This window comes from Corythoichthys intestinalis, chromosome 9 (genome assembly GCF_030265065.1).
Source record: "Corythoichthys intestinalis isolate RoL2023-P3 chromosome 9, ASM3026506v1, whole genome shotgun sequence".
NCBI classification, from domain to species: Eukaryota; Metazoa; Chordata; class Actinopteri; order Syngnathiformes; family Syngnathidae; genus Corythoichthys; species Corythoichthys intestinalis.
This window is the reverse complement of record NC_080403.1, coordinates 44,936,442-44,959,994: the sequence shown is the minus strand read 5'-3', so window position 1 is coordinate 44,959,994 and position 23,553 is coordinate 44,936,442. Positions and strand designations below refer to the sequence as shown.

The following is a 23,553-nucleotide window of genomic DNA, read 5'->3' as shown; positions in this document are numbered from 1 at the left end:
CATCACTATAAGACATCCAGTCCATTTGAAGTGGAAAGGATGGCAGCAAATGAAGATGCGTTCATTCGCTCTCTCGATACATGGCCCCATTCATTCTTTCCTTTACACGGATCAGTCGTCCTGGTCCCTTTGCAGAAAAACAGCCCCAATGCATGATGTTTCCACCCCCATGCTTCACAGTGGGTATGGTGTTCTTCAGATGCAATTCAGTATTCTTTCTCTTCCAAACACGTGAACCTGTGTTTCTACCAAAAAGTTATATTTTGGTTTCATCTGACCATAACACATTCTCCCAGTCCTCTTCTGGATCATCCAAATGCTCTCTAGCGAACCGCAGTCGTGTACTTTCTTCAGAGGGGGGCACGTCTGGCAGTGCAAGATTTGAGTCCCTGGCGGCGCATTGTGTTACTCATAGTAACCTTTGTTACTGTGGTCCCAGCTCTCTGTAGGTCATTCACTAGGTCCCCCCGTGTGGTTCTGGGATTTTTGCTCACAGTTCTTGTTATCACTTTGACGCCACGGGGTGAGATCTTGCATGGAGCCCCAGATCGAGGGAGATTATCAGTGGTCTTGTATGTCTTCCATTTTCTAATCATTGCTCCCACAGTTGATTTCTTTACACCAAGCGTCTTACCTATTGCAGATTCAGTCTTCCCAGCCTGGTGCAGGTCTACAATTTTGTCTCTGGTGTCCTTCGACAGCTCTTTGGTCTTGGCCATAGTGGAGTTTGGAGTGTGACTGACTGAGGTTGTGCACAGGTGTCTTTTATACCGATAATGAGTTAAAACAGGTGCCATTAATTCAGGTAACGAGTGGAGCCTCGTTAAACCTCGTTAGAAGAAGTTAGACCTCTTTGACAGACAGAAATCTTGCTTGTTTGTAGGTGACCAAATACTTATTTTCCACTCTAATTTGGAAATAAATTCTTTAAAATCAAACAATGTGATTTTCTGTTTTTTTTCCACATTCTGTCTCTCATGGTTGAGGTTTAGCCATGTTGACAATTACAGGCCTCTCTAATCTTTTCAAGTAGGAGAACTTGCACAATTGGTGGTTGACTAAATACTTATTTGCCACACCGTATCGTACATATCGTAAACACTAGACGGTGCCTTCTTCCATTTTTTAAAACAGTCGAGTTCATTGAGCGCGCTAATCGTTTCCTGAAATAAAACCTTCTTTAGCTATTGTTTGCTGACAAAACGGTCGACAAATGACACTTCATCATTTCAGCATTTAGTCGTAAATAAGTTCCATCACACAAATGACCTCGTCCGAGAGGGTCGTCGGCTTTGCAAACTTTGTACTGCTGGTCGTCATGGCGACCCGCAAAGCACTTTGCCTTCGGGCTTATCTTTCTTCTTTCTTCTCTCTTGTGCGGCGAGCCAGACGAGCAGCAAAAGGCAGCCGGTGGGCGTCGCGTTGCTTAGCGACGCCAACGGCCGCCCCGGATTGATACGCACGCCGCTTTGTTCCGGCGGAGCGACAAAAGCGCTCTTCTTATGGAGGCCTGACCCCCATCCTCCGCTTTTTCCCTTCTTCTTCGTCCTCTCTTTGCAAGTGAGGGGAAAAGCTGAGCTCAAAGGAGACTCCAACGCTCACACTGCAACTCAGGGGCCTCCAGGTGGTCCACAGTAAATAGAGACATTCTTTTCTTATTATGATGAGGGGCGTCCCTTTTTATATTGCTTCATTTGTTGTTACTATTGTGAGACAAAAATTGTCTCAATAGGGCCAATGGGAAGTTTTTCAAAATTCAGCTCCGGAAGCCAGTGGGCCATAGCAACGTGAAATTGGGTAGACATATCTATCATGAGTTCAGCCACAAAAAAGTTTCAACAAGCCATGTCTGGAAAGGAACAGGAAGTCTGCTATTTTAGTTTGAAGAGGTCACTTTGATGGAAAAAAGTCTTGAAATTTTCTTAGTTTCACCATATTAAAAAGAATCCAGCCCCAAAAAGTAATTTTACTTAGCCATTTGAAACTTGGTATTCATTTCTATTATACAGTTGTGGTCAAAATTTTACATACACTTGTGAAGAACATAATGTCATGGCTCTCTTGAGTTTCCAGTTATTTCTACAACTCTGAGTTGTCCCACAGTCCTGACTTAAACCCCATTGAGAACTTGTGGACAGTGCTGAAAAAACAAGTCCATGTCAGGAAGCCATCAAATTTAACTGAACTGCACCAATTCTGTCAAGAGGAGTGGTCAAAGATTCAACCAGAAGCTTGCCAGAAGCTTGTGGATGGCTACCAAAAGCGCCTAATTGAAGTGAAAATGGCCAAGGGACATGTTACCAAATATTAGCGCTGCTGTATGTATATTTTTGACCCAGCAGATTTGATCACTTTTTTCTGTTCACCCATAGTAAAGTCATAAAAGAACCAAACTTCATGAATGTTTTTTGTGACAAAGTATCTGTTCCAATCACTCTATCAGAGAAAAATCAGAGTTGTAGAAATAACTGGAAACTCAAGAGAGCCATGACATTATGTTCTTCACAAGTGTATGTAAACTTTTGACCACAACTGTAGGTAGACCCAAAAAGTCTCAAGAGGCCATGTTGGAAAATTCACAGTTTTGCTGCCATTTTCGTTTGAAGTGGTCACTATGGTGGAAACTTTCTTGAAATTTTCTTAGTTTTACCATCTTAAAAAAAATTCATCCCCCAAAGCCAATTTAACTTAGCTATTGTAAATTTGGTAGGGATGTCTGTTATGTGTAAACCCACAAAAACATCTCAAGAAGCCATGCCTAAAAAGGATCAACACTAAGTCTGCTATTTTAGTTTGAAGAGGTCACTTTGGCAAGAACAATAGTGAAATTTGCTTAGTTTAAAAAAAAAAAAAAAAATATATATATATATATATATATATAGGTTTGAAGAGGTCACTTTGGTGGAAGCAGTCTTGAAATGTTCTTAGTTTCGCCATCTTATAAAAATCTAGTCCCCAATGCCAGGTTAACTTGGCGAATCTAAATTTGGTAGGGATGTATATTATGAGTAGACCCACAAAAATGTCTCAAGAAGCCATGCCCAAAAAGGAACACTAAGTCTGCTATTCTATTTTGAAGAGGTGACTTTGGCAAGAACAATATTGAAATTTGCTAGTTTCAAAATATAAAAAAAAAACACACACAAAAAATTGCCCCTAAAACCAGGTTTACTTAGCCCTTTGAAATTTAGTAGGGATATCGATTATGAGTAAACCCACAAAAAAGTCTCAGATGCCATGATTTAAAATGCAGTTTGTCTGCCATTTTAGTTTGAAGAGGTCACTTTGGTTGAAACAGTCTTGCAATTTTCTCAGCTTCACCATCTTTAAAAAAATCCAGCTCCCAAAGCCAGTTCAATTTAGCAATTGTAAATGTCGTAGGGATGTCTATTATGAGAAGAGCCACAAAAAAGGTTCAAGAAGCCATGCCTAAAAAGGAACACCAAGTCTACTATTTTGGTTTGAAGAGGTCACTTTGGCAAGAACACTATTGAATTTTGCTTAGTTTCACAATATTAAAAAAATCCAGCATCCAAAGCCAGTTTAGTTTAACTAATGTACATTTGATAGGGATGTATAGTATGAGTAGACGCACAAAAAAGTCGCAAAAAGCTACGCCTAAAAAGGAACACTACATAGGTCTACTATTTTAGTTTGAAGAGGTCACTTTGGCAAGAACAATATTGACATTTGCTTAGTTTCACAATATTAAAAAAAAATCCAGCCCCCAAAGCCAGTTTTACTTTGCCATTTGAAATTTGGTAGGGATGTCTATTATAAGTAGAAGCACACAAAAGTCTCAAAAGCCATACTGGAAAATGCACAGTTTGTCTGCCATTTTAGTTTGAAGAGGTCACTTTGGCGGAAACAGTCTTACAATTTTCTTAATTTCACCAATTTAAAAAATACAGCCCCAAAAAGCCAGTTAACTATTAAATTTGTTAGGAATGTCTATTATGACTACTCACAAAAAAGACTCAAGAAGCCATGCCTAAAAAAAGGAACACGATGTCTGCTATTTTAGTTTGAAGATGTGACTTTGGCAAGGAGTCTATTAAAATTTGTTTCGTTTCACAATATTTAAAAAAAAAAAAAAAAAAAATCGAGCCCCAGAAACCAGCTTAGTTTAACTATTCTAAATGGGATGTCTATTCTGAGCAGACCCACAAAAAAGTCTCAAGAAGCCATGCCTAAAAAGGAACACAAAGTCTGCTATTTTAGTTTGAAGAGGTCACTTTGGCAAAAACACCATTGAAATGTGCTTAGTTTCACAATATTTAAAAAGCCCCCAAAGCCAGTTTTGCTTAGCCATTTGAAATTTGATATGGATGTCTATTATGAGTAGAACCACAAAAAAGTCTCAAGAAGCCATGCCTAAAAAGGAACACTAAGTTTGCAGTTTAGTTTGACGATGTGACTTTGGCATGAACACTATTGAAATTTAATTAGTTTCACAATATTAAAAAAAAAAATCAGCCCCCAAAGCCAATTTAGTTTAACTATTGTAAATTTGGTAGGGATGTAAATGATGACTACACCCATGCTGAAAACTGTAGTTTGGCTGCCGTTTTAGTTTGAAGAAGTCACTTTGGCAAGAACTCTATTGAAATTTGATTAGTTTCAGGAAAAAAAAAAAAAAAAAAAATCCAGCCACAAAAGCCAGTTTAGTTTAAGTATTGTAAATTTGGTAGGGATGTCTATTATGAGTACACACACAAAAAAAGTCTCAGAAGCCATGCTGGAAAATCTAGTTTGGCTGCCGTTTTACTTTGAAGAGGTGACTTTGGCAGAAATTATCTTACAATGTTCTTAATTTCATCATGTTAAAAAAATCCAGCCCCCAAAGCCAGTTTGATTTAGTCATTGTAAATGTAGTAGAGATGTCTATTATGAGAAGAGCCACAAAAAAGTCTCAAGAAGCCATACTGGGAAATGTACAGTTTGGCTGCCATTTTGGTTTAAAGAGGTCACTTTAGCACAAAGTCTTGAAATGTTCTTAGTTTCACCATTTAAAAAAAAAAAAATCCAGAGGTCACTTTAGCGCAAAGTCTTGAAATGTTCTTAGTTTCACCATTAAAAAAAATCTAGCCCCCAAAGCCAGTTTGACTTAGGCATTTGAAATTTGGTAGGGATGTCTATTATGAGTGGACACACAAAAAAGTCTCAAGAAGCAATGCTGAAAAATGCAGCTTGGCTGCCATTTTGGTTTGAAGAGGTCAATTTGGTGGAAAAGGTCTTGAACGTATAGCTTAGTTCACCATATTAAAAATTTGAGCCCCCTTGAATTCCTTTAACAATAATAATGATTAAATTTTTTAAAAAAAACTATTGGATTTTTTGCTGCCAGTTATTTTGTGTACTGTCACACATCAACAAGTTGCATTATTCACATTCAAAACCTAAAAATGTAACCATAAACATGAATTCATTTAGTTAAATGTCTTCACATCTCTTTGGCAACTCAGTTTTATGAAAAGCATGCATCTCCAAATGGTTCTGGGTTGGTTGTATAGCAAATTCCTGTCTGGTCTCCGTGGCAACCAAGAAAAAGCCCACCCTTTCTTTCAATTTTTTTGAGGGGGTGCAGAAGCATAACAGCAGCGTGAAACATTTCCTGCTTGGAGATCAGAAAAGGAACAATACACAAGCAAACGTATGTTACAAAAGTTTACTGAAAGTCAAAAAATGAGTAGAAAAACTACTAATTTTTTCGCTTACAGCCATTGATGGTGATAGAAGTCCAATGCGTTTGAACTCAGAAGGGCTGGAAGTGATCATCGAGCCCTTCCAGTCTTAATAGATTGGACTTTTATAGGCGTCAGTGGCAGCCAATGAATTACGCGATGTGGTGTCGCGTCTTTTAAAGGAAAAATGTTCTCGGGTGTGACATCCGTCAAAAATTATTAGTAAAAGCTGACTAATTATGTTCCTTGATGCCATTACATTTCACAAACACACATAAAGAATTGGAGGAATACATAAGAACATAAAATATAATTAATAAAAAATACAGAATATAGAAAATTAAATTGGGAAAACACAGCTTAATTCGAGAAATCCTAAAATCTAAATAAGAATAAAACGAGAAAAAAAAATAGAAAATGTAGAACATTTATTAAAAATACACGTCATTTAAAAATATATAACATAAGTGCATATAATTGTTTTATTTTTCAGCTTTATTATTATTACTATTTTGATGTCCTTTATGTATTCCCCAATGCTTTCTGATACACATTCATAGGCTTCACTATCAGTTGACGGGACACGGGGCCGATCCGTAGGGGGCCTATTTTCAAATACTTAAAATTCAAATCATTTCAAAACTAAAGCCGCTATACAGTAGCAACCTAAAACCAAAACAGGCCCCTCCCTCCCTTAGACATATATGAGTCTCCATGAGTAGCGACATAAGAGAATTCAAAGTCGTCCCCTCATAAAATCCCGATTAATTTTTTAATACAATTATAACAAAACATAAAATGGCTATAAAATTCTCAAATTTTACTCTAGGTGCACAAAAATCCCAAAATGCAGAGACAATCACCTATATTTTCAGGATCAATAGCAATATTTAACATATGTAAGTTTTTGCCCAAAATAGCAACTTGATTTTTTTCTATTTATTGCACGTTTTCAACAGCTAATAAATCACTACATTTTCACATTAGAAACTTAATACTTGAGGAAAGCATGCAGAATCATCTTAGTTTTACTCAACTAAAGCAAAATTTGTATTTTTTCCATGCAATCATGACTTATTTACGGTAGGTTGAATTCTGATGTTACTACAGTCCCTGAAAAAAGTCTTGTCGCTTATCCATTTTGTAGAGACAATTCCAAATAACCTGACTTTTAATTATTCAATTGGTTTCAGAAATGGCTCATAAGAAAGCTAAGACCCTCCCAAATGATGTTCAATGTACAAAAAAATATTTGTTTCACTGAAAAAAGATATCATTTAATGGAGACATTAAGGTCAAATTTTGGCAAGACAAAAGTTTGGTCACCTAGAGAAAGTAGTGTGAAAATTAAACAAAAAATGTACTTCAAATTAGGCCTGAACGATATATCGTTTAAACATCGCCATCGCGATGTGCGCATGCGCAATAGTCCCATCGCAAGGACGTGCGATAGTTCATTTTTTTAAATCCACAAACGTTTGTTTTGAGGAAGGAGAGAGAAGGAGAGCGCACAGCTGCTTTCCCTCCAGCAAGTCATCGGCTCCTCCCCCTCCCCCCGCGGCAGCGGAGTGGAGGGAGGAGGGGCCGAACAGCAGAGCGGAGGGAGGAGGGGCCGTTCTCAAAGTGAAAGCAACACGTTGAAGCAAGGAAACGAGGCAAGACCGTCTCCAAAAGGAGTTTTGGAAGTATTTTGGCAAGAAAAAGACTATAAGGGAAAAAAAACAGCCCTGTCGACAGTGCCTCGCCATGGTTGCATCAACAAGAAGTAATCTGTCGAACATGTGGGACCATTTAAAACGCAGGTATCTATGCATTCCTGCTAAGACCTTCCCATCAGAGGCTTTTTAGTACAGGTGGGAACATTGTTACGTGCCAACGTTCTTGTCTCAAGCCTGCAATAGTGGATAAACTAGTAGTCTTGGCCAAAAACCTATGAGACCCAGTTGAGAATTGCTGAGCAAGGAAGGTGGACGATATGCAGACAAATACATAACACAGCTGGAGGAATGTCTTTTCTTCTTTTTATTCATGTGACAGCTATCAGGAAGGCAGGAAATTTGGTTCTGTTATTCATCAGTTATTTGCAGTTATTCAGGTCAATTATTTACAAGTTCAATTGAGTTTCTGTTTCTTTTATATTTATTGTAAATCGTATTTTTCAAATAACTATATATAGTACTGCTGCACATAAAGTTTTGACACTTAATATTTTTGTTTAAATATTTTTACAACTTTGTTGCCGTTTTGCAGTTTTATATTGTAATATTTTGTGTAAACAGCTCAGGGGACTAATGCACTTGCACTTTTATTAGTCAGATTTAATATTTAAGTTCAAATATGTTGACAACTTTGTTGTTTTACTGAGGTTTTTATTTATTGTTATAGTTTGTGAACAACTCTTTTATTTGTCATATTTAATATTTTTGTTCAAATATGTTTACAACTTTGTTGTTATTTTACAGAAGTTTTTATTTATTGTTATATTTTGTCAAAAACTTAGGGGACTAATGCGCCTGCTCTTTTATTTATCATTTAATGTATTTGCTGCTGTTGAAGTGTAAAATATTGTGTTCAATAAATGATCTATTTTGTGCAGACATGGCTTCCTGGATCCCTTCATAAAGCAATCTTCATCATTCACAAATGAAACGGTATTATGTGAATACACTGTGGTCACGGTGTGTCAAGTAAAGTATTTCCAAACAGCTATTCAAGTCATCTAGTGAAAATTTCTTTAAAAAAGATAAAAAAATATATATATATAATATCGCAATATAATATCGCAATATATTGCAAACCTCAAAAAAATTGCAACAATAGTTTTTTCCAATATCGTTCAGGCCTACTTCAAATACAAAAATATGTTACATAACATAAGCGAATTAAGTAATGGTGCTTTGAGATCCAAATCTAATATTTTGTATGACTTCCATGGGCTTGAAGGACTCCATCCATTCATTGTCTTCCATGCTTCCTCTTTCATTCTTCCCCAGACATGCTCAATGATGTTCATGTCTGGTGACAGGGCTGGCCGGTCCTGGAGGATCTTGATTTTTTCCCACTGCAACAGAGCTCCACGAAACCTGGTCACCTGAAGTCCCTGTGTCAACCAGAACAGTCTGTCGAGTTCTGTCAAGAAATGGCCTCCATGGTCGAATCAGTGCCCAGAAACCATTAAGCAAAAGACAATTAAAAAACCGTGTGGCATTTGCCAAGGCCCACAGCCTGTTAAAAGGATGGATGCTGGAAAAGTGGCAAAAGGTGGATTTATCAGATGAATCTTCCATTGAATTACACCACAGTCGCCGCAAATATTGCAGGAGACCTACTGGAGCCCGCATGGATCCGAGATTCACTCAGAAAACAGTGAAGTTTGGTGGTGGCAAAATTATGGTCTGGGGTTACATCCAGTATGGGGGTGTGCGAGAGTTCTGCTAATTCGCTTATGTTATGTAACATATTTTTGTATTTGAAGTACATTTTTTGTTCAATTTTCACATTACTTTCTGTAGGCGACAAATCTTTTGTCTTGCCAAAATTTGACCTTTATGACTTCATTAAATGATCTTTTTTCAGTGAAACAAATATTATTTTTGTCCATTCAACATCATTTGGGAGGGTCTTAGTTATCATATGAGCCATTTCTGAAACCAATTGAACAATTAAAAGTCAGGTGATCAGCAGTTGTTTCTACAAAATGGATAAGCGACAAGACTTTTGTCAGGGACTGTATTGGTTCAGCACGTCTTGCTGGCTATCTGGCCCTCGTCGTTTTTTGATTGAAATGTTACATAAAACATGTAAAAGGCCCATTTTTTTTGTATGGCCGCAAAAATGTCTAAATCACTACTTGTTTCCCCAAAAAACGGGCAGTTAGCCGAAAATTACCTCATCATTTGACTGTAAAATTACGCTATTGTGTATGGATACAAGATGGCGGCCATCAAACAAAAACAAAGAGTGTTTTAAGTTGATAATTCTTGTAAATAAATGCGTACATCCCGGAATTTCTATCGATATGAACATAGAACAGTCTAGATTATTGGTTGAATGCAAAAAAAAACAAAACAAAAAAAAACAGACAGTTATCATTCATTTTACGGAAATATTTCAAGCTAAAATTACACTATTGTGTAATCCAACGTGGCAGCCATCACAAAACAAAGAGCTTTTTAAGGTGAAAATTCTTGTAAATAAATGCGTACATCCCGGAATTTCTGTAGATATGAACATAGAACAATCTAGATTATTTGTTAAAAGCAAAAAACTGGGCAGTTATCATTCATTTTACATAAATATTTCAAGTTACGCTAATTTTTCCATTCATTTTTTACGTTTCAAAGTACATGCATGGTGCTATTTTATACAATAATTACCTTGAATCCTTGACCAAATCACTCTTGAGACCAAGGGCGTAGATTTGGTCTTAACATTGGTAGGGACGCTATAACAGCATAACCTGCATATACACTTTTTGCTGGGGACGGAACATTAATAAGACCAAATAGATTGGGTGGACGGGGGTCAGGGCTAAATTTCTCAGAAATATGCATATGTGTTGCCTACGTAAAAATGAAAAAAAGTTAAATTTATTTTCATGGGGGAAATCCCACTGTCTTCATATCAAGGAAATTTACAGTGGTTGTGTTTTTGGTGTGTGTGTTATTTTTTTAAAGAAATGTCTGCATAGGCTGCAAATAAAATTATTTTTCAATGAATGATGGAGAAAAAAAAAAAAAAAATTAATCAATGGATAAATGCATAGTTGAATTAAAGTTAAAAGTAGAAAACACATACATTACAGGAGGAAACTTATCTCTAATCTGTTTCCTACTCGAGTTTTGCAGGTTAGCAAGTTCACACAGTTTAATGTTATGCTAACTGTGATGCGGGTTGGGCTTTCAGTAGCAAAATTAGTGGCGTGTTCCCCACCTCCACAACATTGATGTCTACTGACAGTGGCTGCTGCTGCAGCTGGCCGAAAAAAAATTCTAATATCCCTCGACTTTGAAAGGGGTGGAGAAAGCGGCATGTTGACATGTATTTCTGTTGGGGCTGTGTGAGTGTGCCTGCTTGTTTGTTCTTGTCATCAGCTGTGTTGTAGAATATAACGGCGTTACTAACGGCGTTATTTTTTTCAGTAATGAGTAATCTGATTCATTACTTTTCTCATCTTGGCAACGCTGTTACCGTTACTGAGGCAGGAAAGGCGTGCATTACTATGCGTTACTAAGTTGGTTGAATAAAAAAAGGTCTGAGAGAGACGGACTCACGGAGACGACAGAGAAGAGCAGGAGTGGGGAAGACGCCGTTGCAAACGTGATGCTAGGTGGCTCCAATAATACCTGACTGTAGCCATAGCCTACAAACTACGCCCACATGATACGGTAGATATGACATATTATGGAACTAGATGCAAATGGCAGAAACGGGTGCATTGGCAACATGTTTTAAGGACTACATGCGATAGTAAACAGCCGCCATCTTAAAGCAGTAGACCTCTCAGGAAGGCTCTGATGTAGAGATCCTTCCTAGAGAAGTATTTTATTTATTTTTTCTATATTTATATATAGAAGTATAAGTTTTTTTGTTTTTTTTTTGTATCTAAAATGCTCCTAAATCGGCAAAATCTTAACTTAAATTTATCTTTAAACGATGAAACAGTTTTAAAACTTACACATGTTGAAAGTAGACAGAAGGGAACTAATGCAATAACGGGAGCAATTTTAACAACTTTAACGGTTGATTCATAACTTTAAATGACTTCCACACATAGTAAAGGTTACTATCTAGTTATCGCAATACCCTTGTGTCTAGTTAAGTGGAGGGTAAAGAATTGGGCAAGGGCCAATTGTCCCCAAAACCCTTTAAACTTCACATCGTGTGACCTGTTTTTTTTTTTTTTTTTTAATTTTTTTTTTTTTTTTGAGAAAAAAAGAGAAAGAAAATTATCACTAGTTACTTTGCCAAGTAACTAATTACTCTTACATTCAGGTCACTGAGTTACTAACACAATTAATTTTTGGGAGAAGTAATTTGTAAGTGTAATTACTTACTTTTTTAAAGTAAAATTAACAACACTGGTCATCAGCCAATCAAACGTGCGTTTGAGGGGAAAAAATTGGACGGCCACATTCAGCAAGTGAAAAGGGGTAAATGTAAATCTGAACATAATGAAAATACAGTAATTACTTAATAATGGAAGGGTCAATTCTATACTTACAACATATGGGAAGTCACTATAAATTATTATTATTAATAATTATCATCAATTATAATCATCATATAATCCAAATAAAGTTGCTTAAAAGTTGGTGGGGACAATTTGAGCATCCTGAAAAGTTGGTAGTGTTATGTCCCTACCATTCCTATGCAAACCTACGCCCTTGCTTGAGACACTCCAGCCTGCTTATATGCAGTAAAGCATTCGTCCTTTTTCCACCTAAATCCAGTGTTTGAACGCAGTGTGTTTAAGTTTATCACAGTGAAAGCCAAAGCCTGAGTCGGCCCCCAACGGCAAAGCGTGGCGCAATGTTTGATGGCGCTGTCTTGTCAACTGATGGTGAAGTCTATGATACAGTATGTTAAATGTAAATTCAGGCATCAAGGGGTTAAACTTCAATTTCTAAATATCTCTAAATTTGATTTCTAAAAAGCCCAATTCCAAACCCTAATCCTATTTTAAAACCCTAGCAAGTCCCAAACAATGTCAAAAGAGTCGACTCAGCATGGAGTTCCGATGGCTCGCGAGGCGTCATCGTCCATTTTGGATGACGGCGCCAGGGACATCGTTGTCGGCGAGGAAGCCGCGGACGGCGAAGGCGGCGCCGCATCGGGACGGCATTCGTCGCAGCAGCAACAGCAGCAGTCTAGGAAGGCCTGACCAAGTTGGCGGCACAAGCATAGAAGCAGCACAGGCGTGGCGGCGCAACGGGCGAACAGGAAGAAGTGTCCGGCCAGACTCGCCGCTGCCGTCACCCCTGCCGGTACCTCCACATACGTTAACGTGATGCTGCAAATACTGTCGGGTATGTTGCAGGCCACGTATAAAGCGGTCAGCCACGCCACGATGGAGCGGAGCTGAGGCTGGCGTCGATGCCGCTGATGATGGTGATGCTTCTTCTTCGTAGGTGACGATATGCAAGAGGACGCGGAAGAGGAGGAGCGTCTGCTGACGGTTTCGACGGGTCGGTTCGCCGACACCTGCAAGCGCAATCGTTCATACCCATTATGATCAAGAACGTTTGGAGATAGCGAAAAGTCCCTTAAGAAGAGCCCAAACCTGTGAGCTTGATGCTAACAAAATTAGCACATGTAGAGATGAGAAAAACAACAACAATCACTCTTTGGAAGCTTGAAGAACAAGTTACATAACTTTTACTTAAAGTGATCCTCTAGTTTTAAGACAAGTAATTCTTAAAAGATACATCTTACTATGAGTTATGATAATTTGACATTAAATCCCTCTTAATGTTTTCGTTTTAATAAAATTTGTAAAATTATATTAACTGATTGTTCGCCATGGTTGTTGACGTCGCAGTGCTGTGACGTCACAGGTCCCGCTGCCGGACTTCAGCGTGTCATTCATTAGCAACATGTCGTCGGTTCGTCCCTTCCAATTTGAACCAGAGCGGAAAAGTGAAGAGCAGGACAGCACTGTCGGTCGTTCACAAGACGAGCAGCAAAGGCGAAATGCAGAGCAAGAAATACCTGATGAGGCAAGAGTTGGGCTAAACTTCTGGTGTACTTGCGGCAAGTGCATCTCGATGACAAAGGAGCGAGAGAGCGTATGTTGTCGAGAACTCAGGTTTTTGTCCGCAGATCTTCAAGGTGAGTTATTGCGTCATCAAACTCATTCCAATATAATTGTGTAGATTGTTAGCATCCAGAGCTGTCGTATGCTTTACATAGAGTACAGGCCAAAACACCTTGGCATTCGTGCCTTTTTATTTTCTTGACCATTGACATTATAAACTCTCACTGAAGGCAATAAAACTATGAATGTGTGGTGAGCTAGGGAAGGAGGCGGAGTATCAAACCACGGAGCTAATCCGCGTTGTTTTATTGACATTTAGGCTGCAAGAAATAGCAATGTCTGTCTGGCATGCGACCCACGGAAGGTAATGTTATTTCCAGCTGTTCCCTTCACAAAGTACCCCCCCAACCACACAACATGCCAACATAATTTCCGCCGGTGAATTCTGTTATAACTTGCTACAAATGCACACGTGTGTATTGTGTACTTAGGGAAAAAAAAGGTGAAATAACTAAAAAAGTGTAGTATTCTAGTATCTTCAAAGTAGCCACCCTTTTCTCTGATTACTGTTTGGCACTCTTGCCATTCTCGCGATGAGCTTTCAGAGGGAGTCCCCTAAAATGGATTTTGACTTCACATGTATGCCATTCCGGCGATGAGAATTTATTGCTTTATCAATGGGGTTGGGACATTTGTTTTGCATTGAATGAATTGCATTGGACGTGCTTTGATCAGTTTGAGTGGCAGCATCACTCATATTAGCTGAATACTGAACACACACACTTACTGCCGGATGAACTGACAGTAGAGGTGAATTATTAGCTTCCTCTGTGACTAGCGGTACGCCCGAAGGTTCGCCTCCCGCTGTAGCGACCGGAGCGGCTTGGGTGCTTAAGAGGGCGGCCAGAGTGTCTCGTCCGTCTCGCTTCATTGCGCGCATTTCACTCGATATCCGAGCAGGCTGAGGCTTCTTGTGCGGGAAAATAGTTGGAACAGCATTTGGTTTTAGTCTGCGCTTATATCTAGCCGCTCCGGTGAGATCTTTCATTAGTTGTCATCTACTAAAATCCTCAAACGCAGTAGGAGAAAAATGGCGACAACAAAGCCTTGGTTGTTTGGGAAGAATTGCTTGTCTACAGGCATTTTCCCAAACCTTTCTCTTCTTCTTGTCAACAGGAAATTTGTGGAGACTCGCATCACTCTCCTTGTTTCCATTTGACTCGAAATTGCATCCATAAGCAGCACATCGTGGCATTTTACTTCGCGAGTTAAGCCAGCAATACACAGTTGTTGTACACACGCTACACGATTGGAAAAATATCATCTACGTCATCACTCCGCGCCCGCAGATCATGGCGCCAACTATCGGTCAAAATAGGCACTAAATATTATAAAATATTTCCATTGATTTAACATTTTATGTGTTTCTAACGACATATTTTAATACAAGAGAACAATTGTGGTTTATTAGAGCCTACATGTCTTTAAAATCGAGGATCACTTTAACGCTTAACGTAACTGTTACTTGCTTCCTCTACTACGGTATGTTACTATCAGTGCTTCTCTGCAATGAGCCACACTGCCTACCACTGGCATATGTGTGCACACTAGGGCTGGAGCTATCGAATATTTTAGTAATCGAGTAATGACTGAAAATTCTATCGATTAATTGGATACAACACTTTTTTTTTTTTTAGATAAAGAGCAATTATAAATATAGATGAGAAAACAAGACATTTCATCTAATATTGAACCATTTTCAGTCAATCAATGACTTTATTTTCGATGTACATTGTTGAAAACAGCCAACAATTTCATCTCAAATGTTGACTTAAAAAAAAAAAAAGACTAATTCACTGCTTTCACTCAAAAAACTTTTAGATCTTCTAAAAAGTATAAATATATTTCTTACCTAAAAATGTAATTACGCTTGATAACACACATTACTTAAAAGTTAGGTGTTTTTCCCACGTCTTACAATTGAATTTCCACTTGTGTCAAGCTGTAAGCTCTAGTTAAGTTTTAAGTTATTCTAAACTGTAAGTCATGATAGGATTTTGAGTTTTTGCAGTGTTCAAAATGCTGTATTGGAGCACAATAGGCACCAGTGCTACTTGGTGTTTTATCCAGCGATGACTACTGAGCTCAAAATGACAGTTAGCATTTTTAAGTTTTTATTTTACACCCTAATCACTCTACAGCGCTGTTTTCACAGATTAAATAAAGCCTGCATGTAAGAGTTAGCCACGCATCGACAGTAGTCATAATGAATAGAAACCTAGCCCTCCGCAAGGATAGCGTTACGTTAGCGAGTGACAGTAACGTTAATCTTATTTATGAGCGCTGAGAAGTGTACTGCTTTAAGATGGCGGCTGTTTATTTAACGCCGCTGAGTCGGTCATTTCGCATCTAGTTCTACGTATATGTGATATCTATGACACGCATACAGACGCTACCTGCTAGCAAGTGGCAACATGCAGGCGTAGTTTTTAGCAAAGTCGGCGCAGTTTGTAACGGCTGTCGGCTGCAGAAAGTTTTTTTTTTTTTAATTGCTTCTTCCTCTACGCACGTGACGTCAGCGCGTTGTCCCGCATTAAAAGTAGTCCGGGCAAAACGTGATGCTTAGAGCTGGCAAAATGAAACGATTCCTCGAGGTGAATAAAATTACTCGGATCAGTTTTTAAACTCGAGTTACTCGAGTATTCGTTTCAGCTCTAGTGCACAAGTTTCAAACTTTTCAATCATACCAAAGTTCAAATTAGGAAAGAAAAAAACTGTAAATATTCTCAGATTCCTTAGAATCTGAAAATTCCTCAGAGGACTAAAGAAGTTTTATTCAGTTTTTATTTTTTAGGGTTTGTTTTTGCAGACCACGCAAAATGATGTGGCGAGCTAGATTTGGCCCTCTGGCTGCCATTTTGTCACCCATGACTCAGAAGAAAAAATTCAAATATTGCTGCCATCATACCCGTCTAGTGACGAGGTCACAGGCCAGCGTGAAGAGCAGCGGCAGGCAGACGTAGCAGCCCAGCATCCACCAGGCCCGAGCCTCCCGATAGGTCAGCACCAGCGAGTAAACGCCGTCGGGCAACCGCTCTGATGGCTCGCGCTCACACACGTCTGCCGCCGCGGCTTCTTGCCGCAGCCGCCACAGCGGCAGCTCAGGTGCTGCCAGCGTCAGTGAGCCCAGCCAGATCACAGACATTTTAGACAGGATGGAGTGGCAGGACTCGGGGGCGGGCCTGGGGGCGGAGTTAGCGGTGGCGGCGCGGAAGCGGTCGATGCTCAGGGCACAAAGGCTGAAGGTGGCCACGCCCAAAGATGTCACCTGGAACAAAGACCACAAGATTTCGAAACATTACCAAACTTATTAACCTTGTATAGGGTAGTCATTGAACTCATTGGCTGCCATTGATTTTGACTGCTCCCCGTCAGAATAAATCGGACGTCTATTGCCGTCATTGGCAACTAATTAGTTAACATAGACACTATTCTAGGAGAAAATTTTGGCAGCAACCTGTTATTTCCTTTTTTATAACCTTTTGAGATACAGGTAGTCCCGAGGTTAAGAACGAGTTCCGTTCCTACGCTGGCGACGTAACCCGAATTTCCGCGTAAATCGGAATCAACCCTTTAAGTACCCCTAAATATCCTCTAAATCTCAAAATAAAACATTTATTATACGTCATTGGACTGTTCTCGCCAAGATGTTGAAGCTAAGTCCTAGCTAGACAGCGAGCTAAGCTCCAAAAAAATGATGTCATACGTCCGTGCGGTTTGTTGACTTTATTCAGCTGGTCATGACGTCAACACTTGCAGAATGAAACTAAAATAAATCAGTTTCATCTTCAATAATTCAATTTATAACTAGCTGCGATACAGCAATAACAATCAACACAAACGATTAGCATGTATCAGTTAGCGTCCGGACAGCATCAAAAACAATCACATAAACTCGCCCCAAGTATTCGACCATAATTGAAAACGCACAATAAACTGTACAAAAGGTGTTATATTCAGGTGTTGCCTCTGTGGATGCTTCACAAGCAACAAATGTGCGCGCAGGCATGCAGCTGTAAACTGTCTCCTCTTTCTCTCACTGCAAAACTTCTTCCATTAATACTACCTCCTCTACACTTCCTGAGCCAAATTAAACCAGGCACCACAAAATAAAAGTAAACATTTAAAAAAAATAACTGGAGACAAAATTGTGGATGAGAAGACACTCCGGTGTCGTTAAATCGAAATTACGTAAGTCGGGTACGTCGTAACCCGGGGACGACCTGTACAAAGTTTCGCAATATATCACAATATTGATATACTGTAACACCCCGAGTACATAAGCTTTTTTAAATGAAAATAAGACCCTTTGTAGTGGTGCGCTTAAGACCACGTGGAGCGTTTACTGTTTATGCAGTGTGTCGGCCCTGAACCCTAATTTGGTTGTCCTGCAACAACTAAACACAGGAAGTTTTATGGACTTGTCCTATATTGTCTGCGTGTAAACGCACAAGACAGGCACAGACTGTGATCATCCCCCCTTTAAGACGGAGAGTTAAGATCATTAATGGAGACGGCTGATTAGTTTCATTAGCCAGACAAAAGCTGCAACGCCCATGAGCTGGATTTAGCGCCTTTCAAAAAACTGTTCACCAATTGCGCTTCTGGACCAAACTGGGCTTCGGTGAACTCAAACTGAACTCGGATGTGCAACAAAATCGCACTGGTGATAACTAGATTAAGTTCATTATGCAGTTACTTTCATTAAAAAAAATTGCAGTATGTATTAGCTGGTGTGTTGTAGCCTACAAAATGGTTCAGGTATTAACTCATTCGCTCCCAAAGTAGCAATATGCATAGTATTTACAGAGTATGTGGTGAGGTAGTAACGCACCATTGTTTATGCCTTTTTGATCAAGTAATGGATAAAATTTGCATTGAAACGCCAAAAAGTGGTGTGGTATACATATATATATATATATATATATATATATATATATATATATATATATATACAGTGGGGAGAACAAGTATTTGATACATTGACAGTGTATCAAATACTTGTTCTCCCTACTGTATATATTTATATACACACACTCATCGGCCACTTTATTAGGTACACCATGCTAGTAATGGGTTGGACCCCCTTTCGCCTTCAGAACTGCCTCAATTCTTCGTGGCATAGATTCAACAAGGTGCTGGAAGCATTCCTCAGAGAGTTTGGTCCATATTGACATGATGGCATCACACAGTTGGTGCAGATTTGTCGGCTGCACATCCATAATGCGAATCTCCCGTTCCACCACATCCCAAAGATGCTCTATTGGATTGAGATCTGGTGACTGTGGAGGCCATTTGAGTACAGTGAACTCATTGTCATGTTCAAGAAACCAGTCTGAGATTATTCCAGCTTTATGACATGGCGCATTATCCTGCTGAAAGTAGCCATCAGAAGTTGGGTACATTGTAGTCATAAAGGGATGGACATGGTCAGCAACAATACTCAGGTAGGCTGTGGTGTTCCAACGATGCTCAATTGGTACCAAGGGGCCCAAAGAGTGCCAAGAAAATATTCCCCACACCATTACACCACCACCACCAGCCTGAACCGTTGATACAAGGCAGGATGGATCCATGCTTTCATGTTGTTGACGCCAAATTCTGACCCTACCATCCGAATGTCGCAGCAGAAATTGAGACTCATCAGACCAGGCAACGTTTTTCCAATCTTCTATTGTCCAATTTCGATTAGCTTGTGCAAATTGTGGCCTCAGTTTCCTGTTATTAGCTGAAAGGAGTGGCACCTGGCGTGGTCTTCTGCTGCTGTAGCCCATCTGCCTCAAAGTTGGACGTACTTTGTGTTCAGAGATGCTCTTCTGCCTACCTTGGTTGTAACGGGCGGTTATTTCAGTCACTGTTGCCTTTCTATCAGCTCGAACCAGTCTGGCCATTCTCCTCTGACCTCTGTCATCAACAAGGCATTTCCGCCCCCAGAACTGCCGCTCACTGGATATTTTTTCTTTTTCGGACCATTCGCTGTAAACCCTAGAGATGGTTGTGCGTGAAAATCCCAGTAGATCAGCAGTTTCTGAAATACTCAGACCAGCCATTCTGGCACCAACAACCATGCCACGTTCAAAGTCACTCAAATCACCTTCCTTCCCCATACTGATGCTCGGTTTGAACTGCAGGAGATTGTCTTAAACCAGGGGTGTCCAAACTTTTTGCAAAGGGGGCCAGATTTGGTGTGGTAAAAATGTGGGGGGTCGACCTTGGCTAACGTCCTTTACGTAGAACAATATATTTAGGCAAATTTTAGCAAGCCATTCTGTGTGTCACATTTGCTTTATTATTTTTTTAATTAATAATTTAAACAATCTCGCAACTAGCCTTTGTGGCGTTCTCTTTCGACTCTTGGGCTCTTGTGAAATACTGCTGCTGTAAAATTAAACTAGCTAAGTTGCTTCAATTTCTCGCTACGTGTCTTCCCTGTAATCTTGTCGTACATGTCAGCGTGTCTTGTTTGGTAATATCGCCTCACATTGAACTCTTTATAAACACTGACTGTTGCTTTGCAAATGAGGCAGACACAGTTGTTGCGTATTTTAGTGAAGAAATAGTCCAATTTTCACCTATCGTTGAAGCGTCGGCCGTCGCAGTCAACTTTCTTTTTTTTGTTGATTGTCACCATCTTAGAATATTGGGAGTAAAGGGTCACACGGGGTAATGTTGCTTAGAGTGCTGCTGCCTTTTAGTGGGTAAATGAGGAGCAGCATTTAGTGTGTAAGCTGGTAGCAGTACTGCTGACCAATTTATTAAGTCTGTGTGCGGGCCAGACATTATTGATTTTATGACAGAGGCTGGGGGCCGGATGAAATTTGACCACGGGCCGCATTTGGCCCCCGGGCCGGACTTTAGACATGTCTGTCTTAAACCATGTCTACATTCCTAAATGCACTGAGTTGCCGCCATGTGAGTGGCTGATTAGAAATTAAGTGTTAATGAGCAGTTGGACAGGTGTACCTAATAAAGTGGCCGGTGAGTGTATATAAGTGTATATGTATGTATATATCTTAACTCATGGCTACCATTGACAACGATTGACGTCTGACAAATCGGCAGCGATCCAATGATCGTTGCCATTCCCTCCCAATCAAATTTGATTGGTGCTGTCATTGGCACTGAAACATGATCATCTGGCGCCGTCATTGGCAGCCAATGAGTTAAGATCGAGATCATACTTCATTTTGAACTTTTTCCTTTTTATTTAAATGAAAATAAATACATTTAGACTAGACATGTGCTGATTACCGGTTTTAAGGTATACCGCGGAATAAAAACGTCAAAAAATTGGATTGGAATTTAGACATCTATCCCCATCAATGGCAGGCAATGAATAAAGATCAATAGGACTGGCCCCAAAGGGATTTGTTGAACAATGACAATATAGTATTTTATATTATGTCCTGTAATTTAACAATCCCTTTATTCATTCTTGAGTTATCCTGAAAAAGAACAAGACTTTTGGGTTAAGTCTACCAAAAATATTAAATTAGTTTGACTTCTAGGAAGTTTTATTGTTTACGGGAATAAAATTCGATTTTTACAAGTACAAAAAAAAGTCCTATTTTGATGACTGACCTCCAGGTAGGGCACCAGGCGGCAGGACACTTCTCCCAGCAGGCGCCTGGAAGTTAGCTCGTGGAAGACGACGATCGGCAGGCAGAAAAAAAGCACCAGAAAGTCCAGCAGGGCCATGCCGGCAAGGATGCAGTTCCAGGCGCTCTGCAGGTACACGTTGTGCCACACAGTACACATGAGCGCCAGGTTGCCCACCATGCCCACCGAGAAGAGGACCAGGGCCAGCAGCATCAACGCGTAAGCCCAGTATGAGGCTTCCCCGAGCGGCTGCGGCCACCCGCCGGACGTAGACGACGAATTCCCCAGGAGTCCGGCGTTGGGGTCAAGCCGCGGGGTGGTGAAGTATCCGCTCGGGTCGTCTCGAGTCTCCGCACCAGTCCGGGGCACCGCCGAGGCATCCTCAGCCCGGCCAGGGTGCGCCTCCCCCGGGGCGGACGGCGGAGGGAGGCGGACGTGGCTCCGGAGCTCCGCCGACCCAACCAAAAGAAGCAATAGAAAGGAAAGACCGCTCATCTTGGCCGTGAAGCTAAAAATTCCACCTTATCGACATGTGTTCTAGTTAAATATTGACTTTTTTAAAATCATAAAACGTCAAAAAATGTCACGTCCTATTCGGTGCTGATGCAAAAAGTTATGCACTTGAGCGTAAACGGACGTGGGGTAGTACGTACGAAGCTTCCGGGTATGCCTTTACAAAATAAAACGACCAAATAATCTGCCGGAAGTAGATAGTGCATTTTATGGTTTGTGTTTTACAGTTATTTGCAAGGGATACATTTAGGGCATTTGGCAGTGGCGGAACAAATCAGATCCGGGCTCGAGTGCGATGAATACGACCGCCCTCAGAGCCAAGCGGGGGCACAGTGGGTGCTTGTGGAGAAATGTAAATACAAAGAAAAACCAAACACACAGTTTTAGGATGATCTTATTGTTCAAAATTATTATTCCTGATTCGAGTTTTCATGAGTTAACTTTGCTCCTCTCGTGATTAACTCATAAGCTACCGTTGACAGCACTATGTCCAATCCATTTGAAATGGAATGTTGATTGGACGAAAAATCATTTAAATCAAGAACAGAAGGATGAAGAGCAACATGATTGGATTTCTATCATCACCAAAGGCACAGAAAGAGTTAATAACCCTCATCTGCAAGTATTGCAGAATTTTACGGATGTTCAACTTCTGACCAGTCCTAAATGAAGACTGATAGCCCTCATCTAAAATTTCAACATTTTATCGATGCTAGTCTTCCGATAATGTGCATTTTACGTGGAGAAGTAATGTAGCAAAGGGATACAATGTTGTAATAAATAGAATAACTTTACCGAGTGGTCCACGCAGGACCAATTGGTTAGCCCCTCCCCTCGCCCGACCACGCCCCCTTTACACAAACAAACCAGGACCCCAAGAGCAGACCTCAGTCCCTGCTCATTGGTATAGCACAGTGCTTCTCAAATATTTTCTGTTATGCCCCCCCTTGGAATACATAAAGGTTCAGCGCCCACCCAACTCTCTGCCGCCACTGCAAATAAACTGTAGTATCATTTGTCTATAAGATTCTTATTATTATAAGTACACCTCTGCATAACATTGTGTCTTGTTTAATATTAAAGAAGAAAAAAAAGTGTAAAAAGAACACATCCATACTGTAAAAATAGACTCAAGATATATTTTTGGACCGTATGACACTGAAAAAAAAAAAAAAAATCAATAATCATAAATTCAAATTGATTAGCAACATTAACTCGAGAGGACAATATGCCAAACTATTAGACTGAAAAAAAAAAAATTAATAGAACAAAAACGACAGTGTCATTGGACAGAGAGACTTTTTATTTTTGCTGCAGGCAGTATCAGCTCCTTTGCTGTGGTGTTGGGTTATTTTGCATTAAGCAATTTGGTATGCCACCTAATGTGATGCTGACAGTGCTCGCTGGTTTACTGATTTAACACTGACAAAGCGGGACGATTGTTGGCAGTATTCGGCACGTTTTCGCTGAAAAAAAAAAAAAAAAAAAAGAATTCCTGCTGTCCGCTGTGAACATTTTTAGACAAAGTAAACAGACTGATCTTTCCTCGTCTCCCACTGTACTAAAAGTCAAAGCCAAAAGCCAAATGCTACATACGCTTCGTCTTAGCTTTTCATATCTCCAGTGCTCTTTGCTGTGTGCTCGTTTGGTTAAAAAATACTGCTCACATGCTAAAAATGAGAGCGCCACTGCCACCCACTCAGTGGATGTGCAATTGCACTTTATTCTAGTAAGGCAAAAAAGTATGTTCCCCAAGGTCACATGCGCCACCCCCAGCATCGCTCTGCGCCCCTCAGGGGGGGCCCGCCCCACTATTTGAGAAGTACTGGTATAGCATTACATTAGGGCCAGATACAAATGGGTTTTACAAAGAAAAAAAAAAGTAGCATTCATTCTACAAAAAATAAGATAAATGCCCTCACCCCAACAAAAAAAAAAATA

The 23,553-nt window shown here is 39.9% G+C and overlaps 1 protein-coding gene across 1 annotated transcript; it reads right to left on the bottom strand.

Moving 5' to 3' along the window:
* Positions 1–9,376: 9,376 nt before the first annotated feature.
* gpr37l1a (G protein-coupled receptor 37 like 1a) lies at positions 9,377–21,771 on the bottom strand. Its single transcript, XM_057846339.1, has 3 exons — positions 21,082–21,771; positions 16,409–16,768; positions 9,377–12,887 (listed from the first exon to the last, which is right to left on the bottom strand). The coding sequence occupies exons 1-3, from the start codon at positions 21,592–21,594 to the stop codon at positions 12,408–12,410; spliced, it is 1,353 nt and encodes a 450-aa protein (XP_057702322.1). The 5' UTR covers positions 21,595–21,771; the 3' UTR covers positions 9,377–12,407.
* Between the last annotated feature and the right edge of the window lie 1,782 nt (positions 21,772–23,553).